The following is a 13,655-nucleotide window of genomic DNA, read 5'->3' on the forward strand; positions in this document are numbered from 1 at the left end:
AATTTCACACACAACGAGTACATACCACTTGTTGCTTGCACAGTTCAGACTACAACACTCGACACACTGCCAAACGTACCAAGAAACGTAGCGTACACGCGTCTTCCTGGTTTTATGATAGTGTGCGTGCCGTTTGAATCGCTTGCAGCCGGCGACGGTTAAGGATTAAGGGCGCTGCTGCTAGTCACACTTCTACGGTGGTGATTGTAATCGACTCAGTCTATAAAAGCTCTTGTAAGCACAGTGTAGCAGGTTAGATTAGCTCACATCACTGTCGAGTACGGTCGAGTTCCTGAGACAGGTCTGGCCTGCAGTTTTGAATCACGTTTCATTTGTAGCAATATTACCTTAGTTTGATACGCTTTAACGAAAAGGGAAGGAAGGAAAATATATTTACAACCGGGTGTTATACACAGTACCACAACAGGAAGAGATTTTCCGATCGCTGGCCGCTGATAGAGCTGAAAAGAACCGTGTTGTGGTGAAGCATGATGGATGCAGTGGTGAATAATTAATCCTTTGCCGGTTGTATATGCCGGCGGGCAAGAGTTGGCGGTCACAGTGAGTGGTTTTCAGTGTTTGGCGTGATTGTGACAAATTTTCAGCTGTGTAAAAACTATCTCTATTCTGTCACTGGACCAAACCCCGTTTTGAGCACGCTTGCTGCACGTGCACTGCAGTGGCATCGAACCGTCAAGACAGTGTTTAATTTTTACCGCGTACGCAGCCCACATTTTGCATAAAAATGCGAAGAATCCTCTTACAGTTGACGATCTGCTTCGTGTTGATCGAAACGCCTAGTGTGTGGTGTAAATTGTCCAGCTACAAAGCCATCGTACCGCCAGCGAAGATCAAGTCCGACGAGAATGCAAAATTTGCAGAAGTGAATTACGATGACTATCCGGTAAGGGTTCCATTATTCTACTACCAACCTAGTTGCAGTGGAATTGTAAAAAGATGTAAAAATTTCATATCAGTTTTTTCAGCCAGATTATTTTAATGATAGGCGATCACCCGTGATAAGTGTATCATTGCCGGTGTTGAGGTTTAAATGTCGTTTTTTAATATCCATAGCGTTGAGTAGTGCTTACATTTCCATTTCATATTGTGTGATACAGCTCTGATAAGAGCACAAGATTTATGGGGAAACCCCGTTCTCAAAACTAGTATATCTATGCCAATGGAATATATAGAAAACTTGTTCATAATATCCTGTTTAATGAGAGCAGTCGATCAAAGCGCGATACAAACGGGATTTGATGATGTAGTTAAGAACCGACCCAGTCTTGGATAAGGTGTATTTTTTAATCGGCTGTTTATTTTAATATCCGTATCTATATTCAATTCCACACATATTATTGTATCGTGCTAATAGACAGGTTCATGTTCAATCTTGGATCATAGAGACATATTCAATAACAAAAATGCAATGATAAATAGTTTACCTGTAATATTTAAATTAAAAACACAATAAAGCAACACGTTTCGATCAAGTTTCAACCATTTATTCATATTATAGTTTGTTTTTCTTATTATGTTTAGCTTTTTGATTGCGTTATAATTGTAGTCAAACTATATTTATTTAGTAAATTAAATGATTTACTACTCTTAGCTAATCGATAACTCATACTAGAACTTTCACAATTGATTCGTGGAAATAACGAATCGGTCAAAGATAGGTCAAAATAGTTTTGTTTTATAAAGTTATAGATTTAATGATCGTTTGTATTTTTTTTATAAGCCGAAGAAATCATTAGAAAAAGGAGAAAAAAGGTAAATTAGAATAGCGTTTAGTTCACAAGCGTTGAATTGTGAAGCTATTCTGTTAAAGAATGACTCAATTAAATTTATTTGTTTGTAGTGGCATGTAGGGCTTCCGCCCATGTTGTAGGTATTTAAAAAAATGAAACGAAACAAAAATCACTCGATTAATAGGTTCATAACCGTTTCTGTGCAACTTTACTTCAATAGGACACAAACCGTCTGCGATCCATGCGAGCGAACTATCGACAGCAAGACGGCGGGTTTGCGGGGTAATTGGATTTCTAAACATATCTGGGCAACGCATGGGTTGAAATTTGGGACCTTCTCGCATCCTTCTAGCATGTGTAGCGAATTTTCGAGACATATTTATAGTTAACTTAAAAAAGAATCTGAACCATTAGAGCAAAATGAAAGATCATGACGGTCTGAAGAGGCAAACTAAAGCCGTGAGGAAACAAACGTAAATCGAGCTAACCCTAGAACATATGCATAGTTATTCTTGAGTGGACAAAGTATGTTGTTTCTGCAGAGTTATAATGAATTATACGTATTAGTTTTAGGTAGGGAGTTTGACGTGTAATTTACTACTGTATTTTTCCTATGGCGCACTATTTTTATTTCATGTGAACGACGATCTTTTAGTACAGAGCCGGGCTTGTGGTACAGTCGTCAATTCGCATGACTTAACAACATGCCCGTCATGGGTTAAGTGATGGGGACTGACTATCCCGCTATGGGAAATCAATAATAATCACTGAAAGCCAAGCCCCTCTAGTGATACAGGCCTTGATCGACAACAGTTGTTGTGCCAAAGAAGAAGAAGTACGATGATCTTGCACGCGACTACATCTGTTTTTAAAAAGGTTTTCGTGGATTATTTCTACCACTATTTCAAAAAGCAAGTTTATATTCAGGAGGGACGTTTTGCTTTGTCGTTTTGCTTCATACGAAAGCAAGTTCATGCTGTTACGAGGACACGAGGGTTTAAATGGGAAACTATCTTAAGGTTTATATACCAAAGCGCTTATTAACAAAAATAAAATTATACTTATTTTGCTCATGCAATAATATGAACCTCTCAATAATCTAAAATTGCATTTTAATTAATGAAAGAGTTAAAGATAATTGAAATATGTCTGATAAAGCAGCTTTTTTAATTTGTTTTGGGTTTATTTTGGGTTTGTTTAGCGAGCCAGGTAGTGGCTTGGATGTTTCTTGTGCCATGGGCTCTCTTTAATAGGTATTCTGTTTTAAATCTGAACGACGATAATATTTCAAATCAATTTTTGTTTGAACAATAATAGCAATAAAGCAAACATATCGAACACCATTGACAAAGATAATATGGATAAAAAAATCCCACGAAAATGTGTCTTCTACTACATCAAATGAATTATCCTTGATTTGACCCTTAATTTTATCAGCTTTTTATTCGACGGTCCAGGTATTTTCGGTAACAAGTAAGATTATACCCTGCAGAGTACGATCTCTTTATTTGATTTGATGATGGTTCATCGAAATTTACTGACTAACACATCCAATTGTTAAGAAAAAATGGATAAATTATTGCAAAAAAACTGTTTTTGCAGAAACTGAATCTAATTAAAAGATCGCCCTTCAATCCATAAAAATTTAATTCAATGTTTGTTTGATCCTATTTACATACCAACGCTCGCTGCACGATGAACGTACGATGAAAATTCATTTGCCGCCAAGACCATTTGACTCCCACCTCCTCTTATCATAATAAGAAAGATATTTATGCTACCAGATTTGGTAGATCATTGTTAAAGAGTGGCAGGGAGCTCAAAGGAAAAACGATATTTGCTGCCCTGCGTCCTACGATCCCACTTTTATGGAGCGAAATCCTCAAAGTATTTAGCAGCAGATTTGCTGCAGGTTGGTATTTGCGTGAATATAACTATATGACTACAATGGCGGTCTCGTGCTACAGTTTTCAACTTTTACTACTTGATATCTAGCCTGCATGACACTTCTCGAAGAAGTCTCGTCGGCATGATCGTGTAGGTCAGCTGTGTCAAACTCATTTCATCAGAGGGGCGCATGTACAAATTTTCAGTGATTCGAGGGTCGCGCGTGCTCTTTTGTTTTTGTTTTATGTGACAAAATATGTTTAATGTACTTTAAAAATCACATACAATTTCTATTATCCTTATTATTAAAATAGGATATTCTTCATTAGTCGCGTTCTCACACGGGAGTTCTGCTAGAAAATATCTGTCAAACACATTTTTTCACTAAGGTAGGGGAAATCAGCAGCCTGTGGAGAATTTTTTCCAAGCATACCATCGCTGTAGTGCCTGTAATCTTTCGGCAGATCAAGAGAAAAATTGCAATAATCCGTGTTTAAAAATTATTGGTGGTTTATTCATTTCTAGTAACAAGATCCCGTATTTTAGGAGTAATTTTGTTAAATTACGATAATTTTATCCAACGAAGATTGTTGGTGTGTGAATGGAAAAAGATTGGCGATTCTTTTTTTACCCTTGTAAGGGGAATGATTCGCGGATTAAGGTATGGACTGTGTGAGCTAACCTATTAATAAGCTATGTATTGCATGGCATTTCGAATATTTTAATCCTTCATCGAAAGCCTTGTATCTTAAACGTATTCATTTCATTTTGGTTTTGATTGTTGGGGAGATTGGAAAGTATATTAATTCATCTTGTAGAATGTGGGGTTCAATTAATCTCAACTCGGATACAAACGCTTTCAATGAGCCTAACATATAGAATTTTAACTGATTTTTATGATGGCATGATTATGAAAACAACAGAAGTGGCTTCAATCGAACATCAAAGATGCAACATTCTCAGGTCGGAGACGTGTAGATCCGTTTGGAGACATTCGGAGCAGACTGAAACATTTTCTCGGTAGTCGGAGGCATTGAAATTGTCAAAATCGGTGGAACCGACCGGAGCCATTTCTGACTGCAGACTAGTCGCTCCATGCGACAATCGACCACCCCAACAGTTCCGAATCTATCCGACTCTGGACGGCTTTGTAGGTTTCGGAAGGCACCGAGCGGAACTGTTGCTTTGATTTGGCCGGATTCGGAGTCGGAGTAGCTAAGATCGGAAATGGTTTTGAGCCGTGGATGCGATTCCGACAATCCATCACTAGTTGTTGCGAAGTTTCCAATTGAGTGTATCTAGTTATTTTCGTTCCTTTTTCGTTTCTAGATAGTTGACGCAAATCTGTTTTTCCATATAGAATATATAGGAGTTTGCATTCGTTTTAACGTTTCTTAAGGACCTTGGTTGCTCGGTACGTACGTGTAGAATAAGTTTGTTAGATGTTATGGGTACATTAATGTTAGTTTCGAAAAATATAGCAACAAAATTATAATTCTTTTCTGGAAGAGTTAATACACTTCGATTTTTCATTTTTCATTTTACGAATAAAATAAAATTATACACCAGTATTTTTTATGCAACCTAAGGCAGCAGCACACATTTCTAAAATCTATAATTGTACGGTTTTATGAGATAAATGCAGAAGTAAGCATCACAAATTGCAACAAAAAAACGAGGAAAGGCAGTATCAAGAAACAAAAACACAACTACAAAGCAGATAAACATGACCTAATGATGCATACCGCTTAACGTTGTTTGCATCGCATACAAAAGAAAAAAACTAGTTTCTTTGTTTTACAGAAATGCCATTTTACTTTTAAAGTCCGTGATCCTTAAATGTTTGAACTCCCTACTGGACAATCCAACAACACAACAACCAATCAAACTGTGTCTTAAACTATCATTTTCCAGATGGTAGTACCGAAACGGGCGGCCATGTTACTTGATCGTCTGATGGTTGCCCTGCATCACGCACTCGAGAAGGGCGATGGCGAGGACGGCGGTGGGCGACCAATCAACAAGGTGTACCGAGATGGACGCTACACCGGTAAACCCACGGTATCGCTAGTACCGGCCAAAATACCGCCACCGCCGAGCAAAACGGAGCAACTGATGAAAAGCTATTATGCTGGTAAATTGAGCGCCTGTGATGGCCCGCGGTTCGATCCGTGGTGTCATGGGTCAAGTTAACCTTTTCCATCATCTATCGCTTCATCCGCTGAAATCCTTTAACGATCGCTACTTTCTCTATCCGCTTCACTTTCTGAACTTCTAGAAGCGGACGCAGATGGGGATGCCGACGACAGGGTAGCCAATTCTATTCCGGACGAAATCGATGACATCGAGGCGCGGAAGGAGTTGCTGGACGAAATGGTAAACTAGAGTACTGAATGCAAATCTGTGTGTGAGTTCGTAAACAGTGGTATACAAAAGAAAGAAAAGCAAAACAAAAATAAACCTAATGCTTGGCCGCAGCAATTTTAGTTGTGGGCATCGCGCCACCACAATGTCTACATACGATTTCTTGTTGTTGCTTTCTTCTCGATCGTTTTATCTAGATGGACATCCAAACCCGGGGCACTGAGGACAAAACCAAGAAGGGCAGATACTGGAAATGCTATTTTAATGCAGTAAGTTGTTTTTAAAACAAAAGGAAAAAAGGGAAGGAACAGTAAGAGTAGACTTTAAGGCAGAGGGTGAGGCCAGCTGCTGCTAGTTACTACCAATTAAATACAAAAAATCGGACAAAAAAGTTTACCCACTTAAGAAGTCAATAGCTGCGTTGATAGTGAGACCACCGAGGCCAGCGATGACATGGCAAGCAATGGAGTTTAAATTTTACGTACTAATAGAACGAAACCCGATGTTGCTGATGTACGAGTGCACTGGTCAACATGCTGCTGCTGGGTGCTCCTATTCAATCACTGAGCATAACCATGTTGTTTCAACTGTGAAACATCTAAGACGGATATCGGATTGTATTATTAAAGTAATGGTATTAGTCATACTACAATAAATCAATGAACTATAAACACAAAGACTAAGAATTGAAATATACAAAGATTTAATGAGCTGTAATTGAAGTTTATTAAACATTGGCAAAATGAGATATCACAACTTTTCCTTTATTTTACAATTATTTCCTACATCCTATGTATCATTTTCTGTGATTTCTAAAAATAATAAATAATTATTGCAATAGATAAAATACCATTTTTTATTATTTTATCAACCCATCAACGCAAAAGAAATGTAGCAAACAAGTATTTTGTCAGAAAATATGTATATTTTGCTATAGTTTAAATTGCTTTAAAAATGTTAAACACAAACATTTCTCAAAACTGGATCTTAAATCAGAGGGCACAGTCTGTATTCAGAGAGGGCACACATATTTTGTAGAACTAAAGCGATAGCATTACATATATTATTGTTGAATAGTGGGATATATGCAATTTCAAATACTACGCCAAGCATTTATCCTCGAGGTTGGCAGAGGGCACATAAAAACAAGTCACCAAACACAACACTACATCCCCTTTCTCCTTGTCAATATTTAAAAGCTCAAGGGACTGAAGCATCTATTGATTGCTACAATTAATGAATCATTTGTTTAATCGTTAGCTCATTAACAAATCAAAAGCAAATCAAATAAGAAAGTACAGCCTAAGTCATATTTCTAGTTTTGTTCTATTCATTTAAAAAAAATGAACGTTAAAAATAAAATAAAAAAATATTTTGAAAATACCGTTAAAAAGCGCTATGAAGCTGTCGATATGGTCGACATTATTCCCTAGACATGAACCAATCCGTTCAGCAATTACCATCAGCAATTTTTGATGTGACTGCTAGCTGCTAATAGTATAAAAATACGTTTATTTCTATCGTCTGGCCGGCTCGTGCAACCTAATGGCAAGCCCAGCAAGCAAAGGATATTTATATCAATATAATTACTGTTCAAGCTTAGCGTATATGTCAAACGACAAGCACACATTCGTCGAAAACTTTCGTATCAAATAGGAGACAAGTAATATGGTATTTGATAGAAAAACAGACGACCGAACTATTTAGTTCAAACATGTTTACAGATTTCGTTTTTGTGAAAAAAACCTAACAACTAGTGCCAATCGGGATCTGTATATTACCTTTGTTCTAAAACTAAACAAAAGCTCAAGGAACGGTGCTTTCTTGCTCATTAAACTCACCATTCACTTCTTAGTGTCCAGCAGTTTTCACCCTCTTCTCATCTCTCCATACACATTCTTTTTCCAGCATGGCACAGGCACATGATTGATTATTTGCTATCTATTTTGTATCTCTACCGGTTAATGGGGAAGATCAGCCGTAGCGATCTTGCACTAAATTACTCTTCAAACTGATCTCACTTCTGGTGATGGGCGTACTACTCCAATCAGGAGCGAGCATGCAATGTACCCTGGATGTTGACGATCTAATGATGGTGCTGTGGAACTTAAATAACATCAAAGAGCGAACTATGTTGTTTCGGAGAGTCTCTGTTGGTACCGCCCCTCAGTGTTGCTGGCTATTGAAACTGTTACAATTGCGGCTTTTTCTCGTCCATCAGCTGTCATCGAAGCCGGTAGTCTCACAGCACTTCTCACATACGGAGCAGTTTAGCGAGCCATTTGATGAAACCAGTTGCCTTTGAGAAGCTGTCATAGCAAGAAGTCCACTTCAATGTCTTTGTGCATGACGCATTGTGAAATATCTAGGACCATTCTCCTCGTCTTCATCTTTTACGCCTTCATTTTTGATGCTCTTGTATTTAAAAAAAACCCTCAGCGTGACATTTTCGCTACCCATCTATTCCATAAGCAATGCTGTATTGGATAACTTTATTATCGACCACTCTACAAGGCCTTTTACCACCACTACTAGGGCCAGTATTTTGGTGCTCGATGTTAGTCAGGGTGTTCATAATTCTAGACACCTTGTAGCATACACAGTTGCCACATGGTGAGTTCTTCCGGCAAAGCCTTTTTAGAAGCAAAAGACCTTGTGACATTCAGGCGATTCAGGATCTAAAGGCAATGAAAAGGCGAAAAAGACACAGAAACGTTTCCTCCTGCTACCAGAAGAGCTGTTACCTGATACGCACACATGTTTAAAGAACACAACTAATCACTTCGGCTCGGTAAATGTCGGGTGGACGCCGGAACGCAAGGGAGCAGACTTTTTCATGATTTTGTATGACTTCGGCTGTTATGGACCTCATTTGTAGACGCTCGCATTGACTCTATTGGGTGAAATTTGAAACATATGTGATCAGCTACAGTTTCATCGACTCGCATTTGTCTGTATATAAGACGATGAATAAGATTGGTCTCCAGAAGAACAATTACTTTACAACTATCGATTTCAATCATTGGGGCTGTTAGGATTCATTCATAATTTAAATTAACGGAATGAGGAACTACCGTTGTGCGGGTTTTGTTAGTTGGGGAACGGATAGGATTGTGCGTCAGGAACGACAGGTTCTAGAGAAGGGTATATAAGAAGTCTGAATTTTGTATCGTCCTCTTTTTGCACTGCGATTTCGCTAAATAAAACACAACGTAGGAAAACAGACCCAATCTTTTGGTCCCAACAGGGGCATTTCCGCTATATACCCCTTTTTATACTCTCTCTCTCTCTCTCTCTCTCTCTCTCTCTCTCTCTCTCTCGCTCTCTCTCGCTCTCTCTTCTCTCTCTCTTTCTCTCTCTCTCTCTGTATCTCTTGTTTGTCTGCTCACGATAGAGCACGTCGATGTGACCTGACCCGGACAACAGTAGTTCTGCAGGATGCTCGGTCCCTGGCTGCAGCCTCCCATCCATGCAGACACCCGATCTCCGTCAGGTCTCGCTTCACCTGGTCCAGCCATCGAGTTCGCTGTGCTCCCCTGTGCCTTATGCCGAACTGGGGATCGCTGTCGAACAGCTTTTTGGTGGGGCATGGGTCCGGCATCCTCATAACATGCTCCAGCCATCGTATCCTGCTAGTCTTCGCCACCGTCAGGATGCTCGGTTCGCCGTAGAGCTCAGCAAGCTCGTGGTTCATCCTTCTCCTCCACGCTCCATGCTCGAACACACCGCTAAAGATGGTCCGGAGGATGCGTCGCTCAAACACGCCCAGAGCGTTTGCATCCTCCGCTCGGATGGTCCAGGACTTGTGTCCATAAAGGACCACCGGGCGAATCAATGTGCGATACTTCTCCTGCACAATGTGTCTCCGGATTTCGCTGCTGATGTCGTTGTCCGAAGTAACGACCGTCCCGAGATAGCAAAACTCCTTTACTACTTCGTCTTCGTCGCATTGATTCTCAATCCAATTCTTGTTGATTAGCGTTTGAGTCGGGTGTACGCCTCACACACCTTCGCTGTTGTCCTGCCGATGATGTCGATGTCATCCGCGAAGCCAAGAAATTGGAGAGACCGGTAGAGGATCGTGCCACGGATGTCGTTGTCTAGCCCTCTAGTTGAAGAGTTGAATGTTGAAGAGCAGACAGGAGAGTCCGTCACCTTGAATCAGACCCCTGTGAGATTCGAACGATTCCGACGTCAAGTTCGATACTCTCATCTTGCACTGCACCCCGTTCATGGTGGCTTCTAACAGCCGGATCAACTTTCCAGGGAAATGGTACCGCTTTATGATGTTCCATAGCTCATTCCGGTGTATGGTGTCGTAAGCCGCCTTGAAGTCTATGAACAGGTGGGGCGTAGGGATCTGGCGCTCTCGGCACTTTTGAAGGATCTGCCGTAGAGTGAAAATTTGGTCGGTGGTGGATTTGCCTCCAACAAACCCTGCTTGGTAGCTGCCGACAAAATTTGTCGTCTTTTTATACTGTATAGCTATAATTTAAAAAATCCATTGTACAAATTACTATAATTTGCAAAGCGATTCGCAATGTTGTGTCCTTTGCGATGATCGTAGTTGTAATCGTAGTTATCGCAAAAAATCAGCTTTGGTTGGCTCACTATGTGTTTTAAAGCATTTTTATCCTTTAAACAATACGAATTTCAACAACTAAATTATTTATGGTAGCTAACAGCGCAATAAACACAAAAACTATAACGTTACCATACAGAGATAGAAACCAATTTCGGACACCATTAAGGATCGTCGTAGCAAACCGTACAGGTCAGCACCTCTCCGAACCGGTTAAGCTTTCGTTTTTTGCTCGGTCGTCCTGCCGTGCACAAACGAACTTTTGTGAAAGCTTTTACAAAAGCTTCCATTATATCTATGATATCGCAAAAGCTCACCACAAAAAAAAACTCATACTCATGGTTGTTTTTCTTAGCTGCTCGGTAAAGAAGGTACACTACAAAAATACACTTTCTCAGTATCCAGCAGCTAAACTACGCTTCGTAAAACAGCGTCGCGACCGAAGGCGTTTCGATTTGTAGAAACGTAAACTGTAAGCTGCTGTACCCGCCGGCTGTACACCTTGGGATTATTGATTGAATAGACAGTTTTGGATGGATTCCAAATCAATCCCCTACCGAATGTTGCTTCTCAATTACCAGCTGAATGTTCGACACCGCTTGCGGCACAACGGCTTTAAAATATACCTCGTTAGTGAGGTTCGAGTTCTGCCGAACTCATCCATGGCTGCGCGTGTGACCGTTGTTTTCGTGTTGTTCGGCTCTTTGGAAATGATAATCCGTTTCATAAAATTCAATTACCAGTTTATAAAAATTGCCCCCCTTTCCCCGCTTGCCCCTCCCAGTTGGAGCCATCTTGCGACTCAGATATCTTCAAGCCCGAGCCACACTACAGGTAGCCCTCAGCTCGACTTTGCCACATCATTCCCTGCCTGGTGGGGGCAAGACATTGACACCCACGACAGCACTATAAGCGAAAAGATATTTCTTATATGATGTGCAGTTTCCGTCCTTCGTCCCTTTTTTTCTCGATCAGTTCGATCGACGACTTGACCGATGAACGAGCAACCGGCAAACATAAGTGAAAGATAGAGTTACAGCCAGCCCAGTTAGCTACGTCTTGCGTCAGATTTCGTTTGATGTGGTGCCGTCCGATGTACGTTCAGCTTGGGCGGCTGCTCAGGTCCAATTGGGAATCCGGTCCGTTGTGTAATGTGCTGTTGATTAGCAATTTGCTTTTACGTAAGAAAACGCTCATCCTTGAACGATGCTGATAGAATCCATCGCAAGGGCAGCCCCTAGTTCTAGGGAGTATCGCATAGGGAAAACCTATCCGTTTCTGGATAATAGCACATAACTAATGTGCGCAAATGTAGAGGAGAAATCAAATTTACAAAATATGTCATAAATACTTGCGTTGAAATGGGGAGGACATGGGAACGTAATGCATCAGAAACTACTCCTAACCTTCTGAACGGAAGTATGCCATGGTAGACGGACGTAACACAGGGATACAGAGAGAAATACCGAAAGAGAATGAAAGAGAGAGAAAGAGAGTAAACCAAGCTGTATAGTAAGATAATGATGACTGCATACCTCTACCGAGAAAGCCGCCAAAAGTGCTGGAGCGTTGATAAGCACCTGGAAGTGGTGAAAGCGTTTGATGAATGATAAAACCCAACCATGGGCTCCGTGGTTGGTCGTGGAGCATAAATTATCGTTGCGTATTAATTAACTGGTGTCTCATATAGCACTGCTGCTCGCGCGGTGGGAAAATCTCACAGACCCCGGACCGATGGGTTTGGTTAGTCAGTCTCATGAGTCGTCATAGTTTATCGGGTTTGCCTAAAAATTGACGTAAGATTAGATAGTTGATTAATCTGACCGGATATACAAAAAAAGATGGGGCGGAGGGTTTGAAGAATGACTATGATAGACGAGAGCTTTCCCTGTGAGCGTCATTGTGGGAAACTTTGTGTTATTCTTCTTTTTTTTGCAACAGTACACCTTCGCAGTTCCCGAAGAATACCGGGAATTGCGAGACAGAAGGGTGGGATTTCCTTGTTACTGTTTTTGTACTCGTTTTAAATGAACCTCCCAGAGGCAGCAACCGAGCAGGGTGAGAAATGAAAGAAGTGTGTTTTCTATTTATTGCCAAATAAAATCCAACTCGTCTACAGCCCGCATTCCTCACTAACCCATACGGCCATTAACTATGGGATGGCGTCACTGTGCTGAACTTATTTACAGCTGAATGCACGCCCGAAGGGATTACTTTCGTGGGTTCCACTTTGCAATTAATGATATTCGATGAAGAAACCAATAAAATAGGCTATTTTTGACGCAATCCTGAGGCGCATTGCTGGAGCCAATGCAGATGTCCTTAAACTAACGCTGCACTCGCAAATGCAGTGCTGGTTACAACACACACACACAGAGCCACATGCAGGGTAGGGGGTCTTTTTGTAGGTGGCCTACATTAATCTAAATATCTTCTGCACAATGCAGCAAAAGCTAAAAGTCATGCCGCCGCTTGCTTCATTGGCACTGTCCCGCACAGCGTACGGGCTGAAATCAGAACGATCCATCTCGATGATGGGACGAATCCGGTTTAGGATGAAAATTCAAAGTCACGTTTCGTGCATTCCTAATGCCACGGCCAGCCTGGCACCCGTGGCTGATAAATGGCAATCATGCTGTCCGGACAATGTAAACTTGTCACACCCGCCCTGCTGCACAACTCACTCCAATGTAGCCTCTTTTTGGTCGAGCTAATGATGCGAATATTAAAAGAATCTCACACATTGAAAAGGGGGTAAAAAGAACACCACAACAAGCGGTGACAATTTTCTGTCCCATTTTTGCAACCCCATTGGCGGTGGTGCGATTTAAAGAACTTTCCGAGGGCGAAAGCATCGACGGGCAGTAATTTATCCCACGATGACGAAAAAGGCCTCCCTGCCAATGGGGCTTTTCTTTGATCCCAGGGCTCACGCATATCTATATGCTAATTCGTTTCGTACAGTGGCGGTGGTGCTGTGTTGTTGTAATCGCTCACCCATCACTTGTACCCACCCGGGTGGGGGATGCCGAGTGTGTCGCGGATGGTGATGCTGCGATAAATAATGCGCC

The 13,655-nt window shown here is 41.0% G+C and overlaps 1 protein-coding gene across 2 annotated transcripts; it reads left to right on the forward strand.

Annotated features, from left to right (window-relative positions):
* Window positions 1–254: 254 nt before the first annotated feature.
* On the forward strand, window positions 255–6,719 carry LOC133393717 (uncharacterized). Of its 2 annotated transcripts, none has more exons than XM_061659798.1 (4): window positions 255–904; window positions 5,553–5,772; window positions 5,917–6,045; window positions 6,200–6,719. In XM_061659798.1, the coding sequence occupies exons 1-3, from the start codon at window positions 746–748 to the stop codon at window positions 6,021–6,023; spliced, it is 486 nt and encodes a 161-aa protein (XP_061515782.1). In that variant the 5' UTR covers window positions 255–745; the 3' UTR covers window positions 6,024–6,045; window positions 6,200–6,719. The 2 variants fall into 2 exon arrangements, with proteins under 2 accessions (XP_061515782.1, XP_061515781.1); XM_061659797.1 differs by having other exon boundaries at window positions 5,917–6,014.
* Window positions 6,720–13,655: the final 6,936 nt, after the last annotated feature.

Source organism: Anopheles gambiae, chromosome 3 (genome assembly GCF_943734735.2).
Source record: "Anopheles gambiae chromosome 3, idAnoGambNW_F1_1, whole genome shotgun sequence".
Lineage (NCBI taxonomy): Eukaryota > Metazoa > Arthropoda > Insecta > Diptera > Culicidae > Anopheles > Anopheles gambiae.

What these genes read in the sequence shown, in the direction of transcription:
- LOC133393717 (XM_061659797.1), top strand. Translation starts at nt 746, where the DNA reads ATGCGAAGAATCCTCTTACAGTTGACGATCTGCTTCGTGTTGATCGAA. An exon ending in TGAATTACGATGACTATCCG is followed by an intron (nt 905 to 5,552) that starts GTAAGGGTTCCA and finishes ATCATTTTCCAG; the next exon opens with ATGGTAGTACCGAAACGGGC. An exon ending in GATGAAAAGCTATTATGCTG is followed by an intron (nt 5,773 to 5,916) that starts GTAAATTGAGCG and finishes CTGAACTTCTAG; the next exon opens with AAGCGGACGCAGATGGGGAT.